General features: G+C 56.5%; 1 protein-coding gene across 1 annotated transcript in view; it reads right to left on the bottom strand.

Annotated features, from left to right (window-relative positions):
• Positions 1-15,581, bottom strand: part of PTPRU (protein tyrosine phosphatase, receptor type U) — a gene marked incomplete at its 3' end in the record, with an annotated part of 43,356 nt that extends 27,775 nt beyond the window's left edge. Inside the window, exon 1 of the mRNA XM_027671710.1 lies at positions 15,480-15,581. Coding sequence (XP_027527511.1) covers positions 15,480-15,552 — 73 coding nt within the window. The remainder of the gene's footprint in view (positions 1-15,479) is intronic.
• Positions 15,582-15,749: the final 168 nt, after the last annotated feature.

The raw sequence follows: 15,749 nt of genomic DNA, 5'->3' as shown, positions 1-15,749 counted from the left end.
CAAGTCCAAACACCAAGGGAAAAAAGCCCGTAAAACGCCCAGAAAATGACAATTCCCAACTCTTTTACATATCTTTGGAGCTTTTCCTCCTCTATGCGCTAATTTTTTAAAGCACGAGGGCACGCTCCAGCTCTGTCACCAACTGCTTTTTTCCTCTCAGAACCGTAAGAAACTTCTCTCGGAGAAACCGAAAGCGAATTCTCTCCTGTTCATACGCCTGGAGGCACCGAGACATCACAGCTTTCCTTCCAACCCTTCCCGAAATGGAGCGTCTGCCCAGCCCACGTGCGGATGTGCCCCCGCACTGCAGCCCCTGGGTCCTCAGCTCTCGCCACGAGACGCGTCGGATTCGAGAGAGTCTGAAACTTGGCTGCACTTTCCAACGGGAGGAAAAAAGCACAGATCTGTCAAACTTTCCCAGGAAGGGAAGAAAATAAAATAAATTTCAAAATAAAACAGTGTCAGAGACTAAGTGCCAAGTGATTTAAAAGAGAAAAGAAAAAAGAAGAAAAAAAAAAAAAAGCCCGAGTGTTTCTTTCCAAGATCTGCTGGAGCGGGATATTCTTGGAGGCAGAAATTTGTTCTTGGGGTTGGTTTTGGTTGTTTTTTTTTGGTCTGAGAAACCAGAAAGGAGACAAACAGCGCTCCAGGTTGGCAGAGCCACAGGGAAAAGTGGTTCCTTTACCCCCAGTAAACTACCCTCAGCTGCTGAAAACATCCAGGGAGATGCAGCCCAGGAGGAGGAGGAGGAAGGGACATCTCCCCACCCAAACCCCGCTGCCACCAACCCATCCCGTGCCTCGGTTTCCCCACTGCTCCATCACCCCCCAGCAGGACCCTGGGCCACCCACAAGACTCCAGAAGTTTAAAATGCAATTACAGAGTAGATATTTCGCTGGCAAAGGCACAGCTGGCCGAGCCCATCCGTCTCCCTCCCCGGACAGGTTTATTGCTCTGGCTTTTCCCAGCACGAGCCTTCCCTCCCATCCATGGCACAAAATGAGGGCAGCTCCACTGGCCACTCCATCTCCCCGACTAATTTGTCTGTGATTTGTATACACGGGGAAAAAATCCAAAGGGTTTGGCAGAGCCTTGGTTTCCATGAGCTATGGGATGCTCCTGGCACTGTCTCTCTCCCCATCCAAGGACAGGGTTGGGGAGAAGCAGGTTCTCCTTCCCCATCAATAAGATTAAGGGCACAAAAATTAACACCTGAGCAATTAAATGCCAACAGCCCAGCTCCAAGGGTGGCTGGGGGTGAAGGCAAAGGGGAGAAACCCAGAGCAGAGTGTAAAGAATTAAGGTTTCATCAACATGTTTGCAAGGAGGGCAGGGAGACTGGAATCTGAAATACCCGTCTGCAGCAACAGAAGGGTTTTATCCATCCTAAGGGCTGAGGGCAGGGGCTGTGGAAGCAGGATGAGACTACTCTGGGTATGGATATGCCCTAAAAATCACCAGGAGGAAACAAGGAGCCCCCAGTTCCCCGTGCTGGCTGGAGGCCAGGGTGACAGCAGCTCGGGGCGGGGAGGTGAAGGCGAGTGAGGGAGGTGTGATCTGAACACCAGAGCAGCTAAAAATACTGCAGGGAGCTGCTGGTCTGCTCCTGGGGGTGTGTTGTGTGTCCAAGACAAAGCCTGAACACCCCTAAATCACCCCAAATCCAGAGCCTGCCCCATGCATGACAGGCATCCCATGCCAAGGATGAGATGTACCCCATTAAACATCCTAAACAAAACCCCTGTGGTGTGTCCAGGCAGTGGGGAGAAGAGGGATGAGTGCCAACGTGGGGGTTAAACACCAGGCAGACCAACATTTTTAAAAAGGAAAGAAAAAAAGAGGTGGTTTGAGGGATTTGCCATGGAGATGGGTACCAGTGCTGCTCAGCCTCCTCCCCGGGTACTGCTGCCACCCCACTCCAGGCACCACTGCCACCTCCATGGCACCATCACGTGCCCAAGCAGAAGGCAGCAGAGGGACAAGCACTAACAAAGGGGTTAAACACCAGATGAAGCAAAATTACTTTAAAAGAAAGTAAAAAAAGATGGCTTGAGGGGTTTGCCAGGGAGCCTGGTACCAGTGCTGCTGAGCATCCCCCCCAGGTACCACTGCAGAGGGGTGAGAGCATCAACATGAGGGTTAAACACCAGATGGACTAGATTTTCTTAAAAAGAAAGCAAAAAGAGATGGTTTGGGGGATTTGCCATGGAGATGGGTACCAGTGCTGCTCAGCCTCCTCCCCGGGTACTGCTGCCACCCCACTCATGGCTTGAGGGGTTTGCCAGGGAGCCTGGTACCAGTGCTGCTCAGCATCCCCCTGGGTACCCCTGCAGTGGGCAGAGGGGAGCAGAACACGAGGGTTAAACGCCAGATGGACTAAATTTTCTTAAAAAGAAAGAAAAAGAGTTGGCTTACTGGATTCACCAGGGAGAAGGGCCCTGCTGCCACTCAGCACCCCTTGGGAACCGCTCCCACCCAGCATCCCCCTCCACAGGGATGGAGAGGAGGAAAGCCGGGGAGGAAAGCACAGGGATTCACAAAGGAGAGGGAGGAAAAGAAAGACCAAAGAGCCAAATACAAAGGACAGCATCTAATTAATTCTCTGTGGCCACCGAGGAACGTGGCCGCCTGCCCACAGCCCAGCCCGGGCTCTTTCATCCGCCGAGGCTCCGCTCCTCTCGCTTCAAAGTTAATTACACACTTAAACCTTTTCTGTTTAACCTCCTGCACCATGAGACTTGCTCCACGGGCTTCTCTTTTCTTCCATGGAGCAGCCTTGAAAAGGCTCCTGTGCCAAAGGGCAGCCCAGCACCATCCACTATGGGATCACAGCCCGGCACCACCCGCGATGGGATCGCACCCCAGGAGGGCAACACCACCCCCCAGACCCCTCAGGGCATCGTCTGATGGGGATGTTGCACTAATAACACACCAAAAAGGGGACAAGCTTTATAAAAAATGGGTTTATACTCAGAATTTTAGCAAGTGCAGCATCCCCAGAGCTATGATATAGGGGCAGGTGCCCAAGATTTACTGATGGAAAAAAGCCCATTTTGCTCCCATCTTGGCTCATCCAGGACTGGATTAGCCCCACGATCATCTCTGGGGTGCAGCATCTTGGGGCACAAGCCTGAGTGGCACAAGACTCCAGAAGATTCCATCCCATGGCCCAGGCACCAGCCAGGGGAGCCAACACCAGTGACCTTCCGGAGTCAAGGTAAATTTTTTATCCCTGGCCTTTTCCAGCAGCTCCTGCCCCCCATCCCAGGTAATTATCAGCAGGAAATCAGCGGGATTAGGGTACCCACAGGACACACCACACATCTCCCCAACAGCCAAGTGGTTCCATGCAAACATTCAAGGGCCGTGACCACCGACCCACCATCACCATCATCCAACCACACCAACGTGGCAGGGGGTGAGCAGAGCTCCTGTCACCCAAATCCACAGCTTTCCCTGCTTCCCAGGAGCAGGGATGGAGCTGGAGGCACACAGCCCCAGAATATCCCACCCGTGACCTCTCCTCTTAAGTGCACGTGAGGAAGATGCTTTTCCTGCTCTTTACACAGGAAAAATGGTTCAAGTGCTGCTGCAAATGGGGAAACTGAGGCACGGGGGTGATTTGGTGAAGTGCCATAACACCAGCAGCCTTGGCACCATTCCCCAGGGATGGCAGGAAGCCCGGGGAGCCGGGGTTTTCTGGGATACAGCACCTCAGCTGCCGTGGATCCCCGCGAGGTGCCATCCCTTCCCCAGCACCCCTGTGGAGCAGAGCCAGCCTCCCACCTCTCACATCCCAGCTGCTATTTAAAGGTGATTTCCTTGGCACACTCCCACAGGAACGTGCCCCAGGAAGGAAATGCTGGGAGCCGCTTTTCCCGGGTGCTGGCAGGGAACACGTCCTGCAATCCATCTAAAATTAGCCATCCTCACCCCATGTGATTCCATGCACAGCATTCCGCAGGCTGAGGTTCAGGGATAAGGGAGCACAAACCCCAGTTACATCTGGGAAGGGCTCAGACTTCCCAGGGGGATGATGCCACAGAGTCTGGGAATTTTTTGGCACTGAGGAATCCAGCTTGGAGAGAAAACCCAGGCGGGGAGCGGATCCTGTGCCACAGCATTCCCGGTGAGAGCCACACAGGGACCCCAACAGCTCCACAGCCAAGCCCAAACCTCCCAGGATTTCTGTCTCAGAAGTGGGAAAACCTTTCCTAGTCCAGGCAAAGAGGAGCTGAATCCCTCCTTAGCTGCACTTTGCTCACTCACGGGGGTCTGAAAGTTGTTTTGTGCATTACACACCCCTGAAAGGACAATAAACCCCCTCCCTCTGCAACTCGTTCCCCAATTCTGCAGAACAGAAACGTTTAAAAAAAAACCAAAACAATTAACTGACTTCTCAGCCCTGATAAAAGCTGATTAGAACAACATGGAAAGCAGCACCATTAAAATTCTCACCAGTAGTTTGTTTTGGTGCTCCAAATCATTTTAAATATTGTATTTAATAGAAAAATAATTTGCTCAGCTGTAAGAAACATCAATTTGCAACTTGAAGCCTTGTCTATTAGCCAAAGGAGCTAATGTGTAAACATTAGCAGCTCCAGGAACGCGTGGGGTTTGGCCAATGCAATTCCAGGGAGAGAGCAGCCAGATATTAAGACAGAAGGATTTGCATAATAAGTCACTTATGCCTGATAACCTCAGTGTTTGGAAAGCTCAGGACTAGGAGAACAATATCCATCTGCCAGCAACTACAGAAGACATAAATCTCCTATTTTTTCCTTTCTTTTTTTATTTTTTTTTCTGGCTGCTGAAGACTCTTCATGGTTTTTACCTGCAGGTCCCCGTGGAGGTGTCAAACCTCCCAGTCCCAGCAGCCTCCAAAGGACCCCGGGGATGGGGGAGATTTGGGAAATCTGGATTCATTACAGGCATCCCGAAGCAAATATAGCTGGGAAAATACAACTCCAAGGGTTTGGAATGCCACAGGGATGGCCTGTGCTTGGGCAAGGACCAGGTGTGCCACTCTTTGTCACTTTATGGTGAAGATGCATTTAAAAAGCAAAGGGGCAGGAACTAATCTTGCCAGAGCCCTCCCTTGGGGCACATCCAGCTGCCAAATGCAGCTCCTCTTCCATCCCACACCCAAAGCAGCTCCAGGGGGATCAGCACCGCTGGGACCAGGGTGCTGCATCATCCCAACGCAGATTCCACCAGGAATGCCTCCCTGGAACACACCTCCCTGGCTGTTCTGGAGCAATGCTGGGGGCCACGAGCCAGGAGGTTTCAACCCCAGAGTTGGATGTGTGAATTCAACACCCCATTCAAGGGCTGTTCCTGCCCTTCCCAGGGGGATGGTGCCACAAGGGTCTGGGAATCCTTTGGCACTGAGGAATCCAGCTTGGAGAGAAAACCCAGACAAGCATCTGGATCCATCCCAGGAAGGACCAACATCCCTCGTGCCCCCCTGCAGCACAAAAACACCCTCAAGCTCCGCAGCCAGGAGGCCACTAAACCCACAGTATACAAGTGCTTTTGTAATGAACCATCACTTAATTAACATCATCAGGGCTGCCTCTTCCACTCCATGGGAAGAAAAAACAAGGCAGGCCTTTGGAAACCTCCATCCTGCCACTGTGGATCCCTTGCTGTGCAATTCCAGCTCCTGGGCTGTGGAGCTGGGGGGCACCTTGGGGGGGGGGGGGGAAATTAAAATAAACTGAAAAATAAAAGGTAAAAAAAGCTCCCCCTGGGCTCCTTTATTACCATCAGGTCCCCACATCCCTGCTGAGGACTATCCACCCCACATTCCCATGGACCCAGAGAGACCAGGACTGTGAGCCCCAAGAGTGACACAGCCCTGAGGGTGACAGGCCGCTTCCAGGGAATGCCTGAGGACACAGATATTCCCTTGGCACGAGGGAAAGCAGCTGCCCCAGGATGCATCACCACAACCCTGGGGGGCTCCAACACCAGCTCCAGCTGCAGAAATCACGGGAAAGAGCAAGTTTTCCAAACCAACCCCACTTTTCAGGGGATAAAGACGGGGGAACCCTCGGTCCTGCCCTCAGGGTCCACATCTCCACTGTGATGGATGTGGGAGCTCAGTGCTGGTGGGCTAATCCTGCCCTTGATGGATCACGTGCCAGTGCTGGAAGAGCCTCAGGAGGCAGCTCTGAGGGTTATTTATGGCCTTTCAGGGCAGAGAAAGGAGCCACTTGTGCTGTCAAAAAGCCCTTGCCCAGAAAAACCACCCAGCCACACAATCCCCACCGAGCCCAGCCCTGCTCCCAGCCCTGGGGAGGAGTAAAGAGGGGAGGAAGAGGAGCACATCCAAAATCCAGGTCAATGTCCTCCTCCTCCTGTGTCACCAGAAGGGCCAGGAAAAGCACTGTGGGCAGGCTGGCACCGAGGGTGGAAGGTGACAACGAAGGTGACAACGGGGCTGACGTGGGCACATCAATCACTCCTGTGTCTGGCTGCCAGTGCTGGGGGCTCAGCTGGACCCTTTGCTATGGAATGGGGGGACCTGGATCTGCTGGGACCTTAAAGGCACCAGCAGAAGCCTCCATGGAGGAATCAGAAGGATTCCTGTGCTCAGTGGGTCTGTGTGTTGGATCATGCCAGGCACCCCTAGGGCAGGCAAATTTGGGGATATGGCTACTTGAGCCCCCCAAAAAAAATAGGTTTGTTTTTACCAGTCCATGAATTTGGCTGAGCCACCCCCAGCCAGTGACAGCTTGGGCATCCACCTATCCATCCATCCATCCATCCATCCATCCCTGAGGCAAAAACCAGCAGCTCCAGCAAACTCATCTCATGGTCTGCACCATCATCCCAGTGCCACCCAGTGCTCCCAGAGGTTAAAATCTCTTTAACATCATGTCCTCAGGTCCTGGGTGAAGGCACCCACACAGACAGCAGGTATAAAAGCCACCCTACTCAGGGACAGCATGTTGTACATCCAGAGTCACAGCAGCCTGTGGATGGTGCCTTTCCCTCAACAGCTCTTATTTATTTCATTTATTGCCTTTATTACCTCCCCTCCAGCACTGGCTGCACAAATGGTTAAGAAAAAAACAATAATCAGATTTCTCTTTTCTCTGCAAAGCTGCTCAAAGTCCATCCCTGCCCTCTTTATTTTCATAGGCCCTATAAAAACCCAGCTGAGACACAGGCAGGTGCCCACCCCCTGCAGCATCCTTAACCCATTCCAGCAAAAACTCTGGGATCACACTAATTCTGCAGGAATAACTGAAGAGAAGAAGCCCTGCAGTGCCAGAAGTGCACACAACACCCTACAACCTCAATGCACAGCACCTTTCACCCCCTACTTGCACACATCCTGCCCTGGATAGATCCCAGCTCCCATCCCTGACCACCTGCAGCCACCAGACCCAGCCATCCCATGGGAAGGAAGGCAGGAGGTGGCCCCTTGCACAGAGAAATGTCATTCAGAGGCAGGCACGGTGAGCAGCAGCTCCCCAGGCAGGAGCCTGGGTGAGAGACTAAATAAAAAGTTCAGTTAATATAAAGAGAAATAGCCCAATGTGGGGATGTGCTGCTTTAGCCTAATATTGTTATAATCCAGGGAAAGCAAGCTGGTTGCTGGCTGCAGAAAATCAATGGGATATTATCACTCAGCAGACAGATGGAAATACAGTAAAAATAAGTAGAAATAATAACAGAAATCGGAGAGTCCTTGGGAAGGGACCCAGAAGGGCAGTGGCTGAACCTGCACCACATCCACAGCACTGGGGGGGGCTTCTAGAGTCATCCCCAAGCTGCTCCTTCCCCAAAAACACCCTGGAAAGCTCTGGAACCCACCTCCATCAGTGCCCCATGGCCACCAAAACCAGATGTCCCAGCAGGGACTTCAACATGCTGGGGGGGGTGATCACCCACCTTCACTAATTCAATTAACCAAGCTGCAGCACCCAGTAATTAAGCAAAGAGTATTTATGCTGTTAACTACACTGCTTCCAGCAGCAGGGATTTTGGAGCAGACACCATCCTTGGGTGGATCTGCCTGGGCTTCCTGACCAGGCCTGGGAATTGCTGCTGTTGAACCCTCCACCAGCACGGCTCAGGATCTGGGGGGGATTAGAGCACCAGGGCCGCACAGCACAGAGAGGGGGCTGCACCCCCAGGAGCCCTGCAGAGTATTCCCAAGGCTCCAGCAGCTCCGTGGACACCTCCAAACCCATCCAAGCACGGAAATGCAGTTTGCCACAGTCCATCCCTGCACCTCCTGAGCCAGCGATGCTCCAGCCCCTTCAGCCTGTGGGACAAAGGGCCATTCCCACAGACAGCAGGAAGAGCCTCAGGCAGCACCCCAAGGATGAGCCCCCACACTGGGGGAGCAGCTGGGCCACAGCAACTTATTCAGCTGCTCTTCCAGACTGGCCTCTGGATGACATCCTGCTCCGGGTGACCCCTCCAGCAGCTGATGGTCCAGTTGTGGGGTGAAGCACATTGGACCTGAGCCCCCCTCTGCTCCTCAGATGGGCTAATTGGGCTAATTAGGCTGAGGGTCTCCAGCAGGGAGCAGCACACCAGGCTCCATCTCTTCACCCACAGGCACCAAACAAAGCCTTGGGGACAGTGGCCTCGTTAAGACTCATCAGGTCATCGATGTCCCTGTCCCCTCGTCCTGTCTGGGAGAGCTCAGAGCACCTCCAGCCACCACATCCCAGCCAACACCCTGATTTACTTAACAATGCCAAGAAAGGTCAGGTCCACAGGGAGTCCAGGAAATCAAAGCAGTGGCTTATTTGGGATTTAGGATTCCCCAGCTTGTGGTGGGTGGGCCCTGGGGCAGAGCCCAGCACCAGCACAGCCCCAGAGCAAGAGAAGACGGACCTTCAGGGAAGGATGGACCCTCTGGCAGCCCTGTGGTGCCAGGGAGAGCTCCAGCACTGCCACCCTGTCATAGGCAGTTTGCCAGTATTTTTCAAGCCAAATTAAAAAAAAAAAAGCATCAAAAAATAGGGTATGACAAAAATATTCAGAAAGTTGCTCCAGCTGCAACACACTTCCTCTCCCCAGTGCAATGCTCTGCTCCCCACTGCACCCCTGGTGAGGATGGGGGCTTTCCCCAGCTTCCAGGGGTCTCCTCTGGGTGGGCAGAGGGGTCCCTGGGCAGGGGGTGCATGGCAGGCGTGTCCCAGCTCCCCCATCAGCAGTGGGGCTGCCCAGAGCCCCCCACCCACTGAGCTGGGGCCACCAGACCCACTGCAGGACACTGTGGGGGGAAGCTGGGGGCCAAAGGGGTGCCAAGCACCCCCCAGCCCTCACCCAGCTCCTGTCTCCTCAACATCTGGAGCACTTTGGGAGGCAGGACGGTCAGAAAATGACAAATTTATGGGCAAACACAGTCAGAAGGCTCCTGCCACCTGTGAATCTGTCACACACAGTGTGGGGTCACACAGCAGGACCCCACAGCCCCACTGAACATTAAACTGCAGCACCATCACCCTCCCTGCATTCCCACTGCAGCCCAGGCTCCACTTTGGAGCAAGAAGCACTCCAAAGGCTGGGAATCCCACAGGAACAGCCCCCACACCCCTCTGTACCCCACAGCAAGGGGGGCAGGAGGAAGGGGCAGCTTTCCCGTCCTGCTCCTGCAGTGAGCAGAGCACCAGCACCCAGATTTGGGGTCTGGCAAAGGTAGCCAGGGGCAGGAAACACAGAGAGCCCCATCTGGCTCACCACAATCCATGCTTGGATTCACTCTGCAGGCGGGAAAAATGAGGGTACAAAGCCTGAACCCCTTAAACCCGTAGTAAACCCATGGGCATGTGTCCCCCCCAACACCAGTGCCCAGGCAGGTGCTGCAAACCAGGGCTGTGACACCCAGGCAGGACCTGGAGCAGCCAGGGAATGAGCTGCAGCCCACAACCACCCAGCAAGCAGGAAAAACACTCCTGAGTTAAGAAAACTAAATAAAATAACAGCCCAAAGGGCAGCTGGTGTGTGACAGCCACCCCCAGTGCTGGCAGTGGTGAGGGGCACGAGGCTGCCCCACAGGCTCTTCTGCCTCTGCCTGCCAGCAGCTGGAGCTGAGCTGCACTTTGGCTTTTGATGTGGGCACAGGGTGTAGAAGCTCCTGCTTCCAGGGCTAGGAAAGCAAACAGCTCAGGGAACACCCAGGAAAGTCCCTCCAGCACCTGCCAGCTCCACATCCCTCCTCCTGCCTCCCCAGGGGTGCCCTTCACCCAGCAAGGAAAAGCAGGTCCTGTGTCCCCCAGGTCCCCTCCAGCCAGGGAGCCACAGGCTGGCACCCCCTTCTCTCCCACCCCATCACCCACCCACATCCATCCCAGCACAGGGAAAAGCAGCAGCAGCAGCTTCTGCCAGGCCACCTGCAGCGGAAAGGAAAAGCTCCATCTCCAGGACTTATTTATTTTAAGGCTGCCAACGAGGAGGCAATTAGCTCCGGGGGGTTAATTGTTGAGAATCCTCCTTGTCCAGAGGGGAAAGCCTCAGTTTCAACAACTACAAGTTGTGGGGGGGAGGGTCTCCAGGCTGGAATGGGAGAGCAGGATCCATGGAAAGCTGCAAAGCAAATCCCAAGCTGCCATGGGAGAGAGGAGGTTTGGGAATCTTGACATTTAATCACGCAGTAACTAAAGGTTCCCAGACATGTCTAATAAGACAATTATAGTGCATGTTAATAATAGATTATTAAAAAGCTTATTTATGGAGGTTTAGGCAGGCAGATGGCAGGGCCACGTCGATAAGGCTCTCCAGAGCCTGTGCTACCTCCCAGCTCCCAGGGATGCAGCAGGGATTTGCCTTCCTCTGCCTCCAGCCCCTCATGCTTAACCCTCACACAGCTGCCAAAAGCAAAGCAGCAAATCCCTGGAGAGGGGCTGCAGCCAGGAGAGGATTTTTATGGGGTGTTTTGGGGCAGTCAGGGCTCTCAGCCCCTCTGCAGAGCAAGGATGGGGTGATGAAATGATGGAAAAGCTCCATCCCGGGTGCAATCAGGGGAAAAACCAACATCAACAGGGAGGTTGTCACAGCCAGGACAGGGGTTAAAGCCGCCAAAAAGCACCTGCCTTGGTCTTCCAGGAGGTGTCCCTACTCCCTCAGGGTGCTGATCTGCTCTGGGAAAGCTCCCAGGGAAGCTGGAATAGAGCTGGTTTGTCTTAGTTTGGATAACAAAGGGAAAAATGTGCAGTGTGGGCCAGGAGGTGACTCACCAGCATCCCTGTTCCCGAGGCCGGGGCAGGTCCAGGCACCCAGGGGAAAAACATGAAACAGGAGTTTTGGAACGAGAAGAAAAGGGTAAAAATGAAACAAATACAACTGTAAGTCTTGATGAGGGGGAAAAAAAAAAACCAACAGGCATTGCCAGGCTCCACCACGGAGCTGCAGATAAGGAGCCAGAGGGACAGGTCCATCCAGGAGCATCAGCATCACTTGGAACATCCCTAAATTCAGCTTCACCCTCGCAGATGGTGAAAATCCACCACACTCCGGTGTGTGGAGAGGGGACACTGGGAAGCCAAGGGCTTGGGAGCCAGAAACCTCTGCCCTGGGCACACTTGGGCACGTCAACAGGATTTTCCGGAGCATCCCGACACAGGAGCCCGAGGGGTGTTTGCACTGTCTGGGCGCTCTGGGAAAGGGCATGGCACTCCCAGGGCATTAAAAACACACACGAAGGAGCAAACAAGAGAAAGAGCCTCTTCCCTGGCACGGCAGAACAGGCAGGAAGGAAAAAAAAATAAATAAACCAAGCCTGACAAGGAAAATGTAACATTCTCGTTCTCGCACATTTTATGCGCTCGGTGAAGGAGGGCTGGGAAGAAAATGCCTTGGCATGGGAGAGCCCTGGGCAGCCAGGTGGAGGGAAATAACCAGCGGGAAAAGCGCTGGAAGAGCAGGATGAGGCACCGGAGAACTCAAAACACTGACCCTGTCCCCCATCAGCAGGAGGGGCCGCCCCGCTCCTGACCCCCACCCCGAGGCACGGGCAGAGCATCCCGCTCATCTCCCTCTCCCAGCATCCCCGAGAGACCCCCGTGACAGTTAACGGCCAGGGAGGGACGCCGAGGGGCTGCTCTGCTCCCGACCCCAATCCCAGCCCTGGAAACGGCGTCTGCTTGGCTGTTCCCATTCACTCAACCGAGACGGCACCGCCGCGCCGGGGTCAGGGTCAGCCCTGCCACCTCCTGCCAGCGCTGCCCGGGGGGGGGACAGGACCATTGGGGGGCCCCAGGCTGACCCCCAGCAAGGAGTTCATCACCACAACCAGCAACCATCCCCCTAATCCCCCCCAAAACTGGTCCTAGTGCCACCAGAGCCGCCACCAACCGCAGCCCAGTGCTCCCCGGCAATCCCAGCCTCCCGAGTGGAAGCTGCAAACCCAAATGTTTTATTTGCTTAATTGCCGCTAACGAAGTCGAAGCCAAGCGCAAACAGCTTCCGCATAATTCCGGCAGGAGCGCCGGGCAGCACCTCGGCTGCGTGTCCCCACCGCTGGAAAACAGCCTGGGAATGTAGGGGGACACAGGCTGGGGGGACACAGCCTTGGGGACCCCCGGAGGGCAGCTCGTTGCTCAAGTTTTGGGGTGCAGTGTAGAGGAGCGCAGCTGCGCTCTGGGGAATTATTTAGGTTGGAAAAGATCGAGTTCAGCTGTTCCCCCAGCGCTTCCAAGGCCACCATGTCCCCGAGTGCCACATCCACCTTTCTTATCAGGGAAAGCAAGAGGAGGAGGGAAATAGCTGAGCCTGCACAAGCCGCTGCCCCGGGGCCCAGCCTGCTCGTGGCCACAGGCTTCCAGCAGGGAAAGGCTCCGTGTTTTCCTGCAAAGAGCCCAGAGAGGCGAGATGGGGCTGGCAAATCCCACCGGGGACAATCACAGGTCCCTGTCACAGCCCACTGGCACCGCAAGAACCCCCGGATCACTCGGTTTGGAGGGTCAGCAAGTGCCTCCCAACACCACCCTGGTCCCCTCCACAACAAGCACAACGGGCCGGCACCGACAGCTCAGTCATTGCGAAATCCTAACGAGCTGCAAAAGTTTGAAGGCTGCAGGAAGGAAACGAGAGCACCCCAAGGCAGTGGAAGGACCGTGACTGGGGTACCTCGATTCCTCCCAGCTCAGCTGGACACGGACACGCCGTGCCTCAGTTCCCCCACCTGCAGAAGGGACCAAACTGTGCCCCTTCTTTGCAAAGGCGCAGCAAGAAAACCTCTCCCCCTCCTGAAAATCCCCACCGAGACAAGCAGCTGGTCCTTCCCGTGACCGGCTCCGGGGTCTCCGGTGATCCCAGAGCAGGTGCAAATGGCTTAAATATTTTTCTTCCCAGCCCTGCCCGCCGTGCAGCCCCAGGGATGAGCCTGGTCATATCCCTGCAGACGGCCAAACCACATCGGCAGGAGCAAACATCAGATCCAGCTAAAAAGCAGCCTGCAATGGAGCCAGGGGGCTGCAAGCAGACCCCTCACCTCCAGCTGGATCCAGTCCCTTCAGCTCCACTGCGGAGCTGAGCTTGCTCTGCATCTTCCAGGGAAATGCTGGAATAAACACGCTCCTGATTTACACCAGGAGCGGGCTCGATCCTGCCCTTCGCTAATGCCATCTCGCAGGGAAGGGAGCCCACAGAGGGAAAAGGGTTCGCTTGGGAGGGAAAACCACCCCACAAAGCCCCCCCCCAAGCCCCGAGGTGGCCCCACCACAGCCCCTCCAACCTCTCACAGGCTGCGGCAGCTCAGCCCCGAGAGCCATCAGAGCCACGCACGCACCAGGGCTGGGGCAGCACAGCTCGAGACCCCCCCTCTGACACCGGGGGGTGCAGAAGCCCCCTCCTCTGGCAGAACACTGAGCCCCTCACCAGCTGCCTCAGCGTCCTCATCACCTCCCTGCTCTGCCTTGAAGCACAAAGCAGCTGATCCTCCCCCCAGCCAGCACACAACTGCCCCCTCCTCAAATATAAACCCGTCCCCTCCACCCCACAAAGCCGGGGGAGCCACAGCAGCTTCGTATTCCCTCCATCCACCCGTGTCTCCATCCTCCCATCCATCCCTGTCTCCATCCCCCCACCACACGGGTCAGCCGCCGTCTCTTGTTTTCTGCTGACGGGTGTCACTATTTATAATTTTTGGAGAAAAGCCACTACCCAAAAAAACCCAAAATCAATGCACCAACATGGGGACTGTGTGCAGGTGAGCCTGCTTGGATTTAAAGGTGAAAAATTACAGAACTAGGCAAAAATACACTTTGATGTGCCGAGCATTAGCTAAAAGCTGGGGGTGGCAGCGCCGGGGACCCGTCGGAATGAGGCACCAGCTCCCCGTGTCTTAGTTTCCCCCCACAAAGCCCCCGGTAGCGCCTCGGGAGCCCCAAAAATCCCGCACTCCGCAGCATCCAGCCCCGCTCCTGCCTCCCGAAAGGATCGGGAGCGGATCCATCCCAGTCCCCGCATCAGCCCTTCCCCAGCCCGTGCTTTGGGAGGGTCCCGGGGACCGCTGGGGCGCTCAGGCGAAAGAAGAGAAACGCTTAAAATATATAAATGAATAAAATCAAATCTATCGATCGCCGTCTCGGTACAACTCCGACTGTGCATCCCCGCGGCACAACGAGAGCCGGGAGGCTGCGAGCGGAGCCGCCGCGGCCGCCACCTGTTCCTACCGGAGGGTCCCCAAACCCCCGCCGGGACCCCACGATGAAAGCACCGGGATCCCGCCGCCCCCCCGGCAAGCGGGATGGGGGTTCCTTTCACCTGACCCCCCCCAGCGCTGCCACCGGGGCAAGTTTTCCCTGCCGGGGATGCGGCGGGAGGGGGGTCGGCCGGTACCGGGAGCGAGCGGGTCGCGCTCTGAGGAGCATCCGCGGCGCGGGGGGCGCAGCCGAAATCCCCTCCCTCCGCAGCGGGAGGAAAAAGTTCCCCCGGCGGCGGCAGCGGGAAGGAGAGAGAGGAACCCCCATCCCGCTTCTCGGGGATGGCAGTGCCACATGGGACCGCGGACCCCGGGCAGGGGGGCGGCAGGATCCCGGTGGTTCCATCGGGGGGGGGGGGGATCCTGGGGACCCTCCGGTAGAACAAGTGGCGGCCGCCGCGGCGGGACGGGGGTGGCGGAACCCCCATCCCGCTTCCCGGGGGTGGCAGCGCCACATGAGACCCCGGTTCCCGGGGCAGGGGGGGGTCAGGATCCCGGTAGTTCCACGGGGGGGGTGAAGGGCCGGGTCCCTCCGGCAGCACAGAGTCTCCAGGGGATCTCCAGTTGCAGGCGGCGGGGGGGGGGGGGCGGCGGACCCCCCATCCCGGGGCCGGGTGGGGGAGGATCCCGGTAGTTCCATCGAGGGGGAAAGTCCCGGGGACTCTCCGGTAGAAAAGGGTCTCCAGCTGCAAGTGGCGGTCGCGGCGGCGGCGGAACCCCCATCCCGGTTCCGGGGGGGGAGGTGGTGGCGGAACAAGACACCCCCCCTCTTCCCAACACCCCCCCGCCGTTGCCCCGTTCCTACCGGCGGGCGTCTCGGTGTCCAGCGCGTAGACCCGCAGGGCGAGGGCGAGCAGCAGCGCCCGGGCGCTCCGCATGGTGCGGCCGGTGCCCGGTGACCCCGGGGGAGGGGGGGGTCGCGGGGCGGGGGGCAGGGGAGGGGGGGCGGCGGGGCCGTGGCCGCCGCCGCCGCCGCTGCGCGCCCGCGGATCCGGCGCGGCGGGGGCGCAGCGGGGCCCCCGCGCCCGCCCCGAGCCTCAAATATACCGGCGGCGGCGGCCGTGACGTCAGCGCC

This window comes from Neopelma chrysocephalum, unplaced genomic scaffold, assembly GCF_003984885.1.
Source record: "Neopelma chrysocephalum unplaced genomic scaffold, ASM398488v2 Primary Assembly neopelma1_97123, whole genome shotgun sequence".
Classification (NCBI taxonomy): domain Eukaryota; kingdom Metazoa; phylum Chordata; class Aves; order Passeriformes; family Pipridae; genus Neopelma; species Neopelma chrysocephalum.
This window is presented reverse-complemented; position numbering and strand designations above follow the sequence as displayed.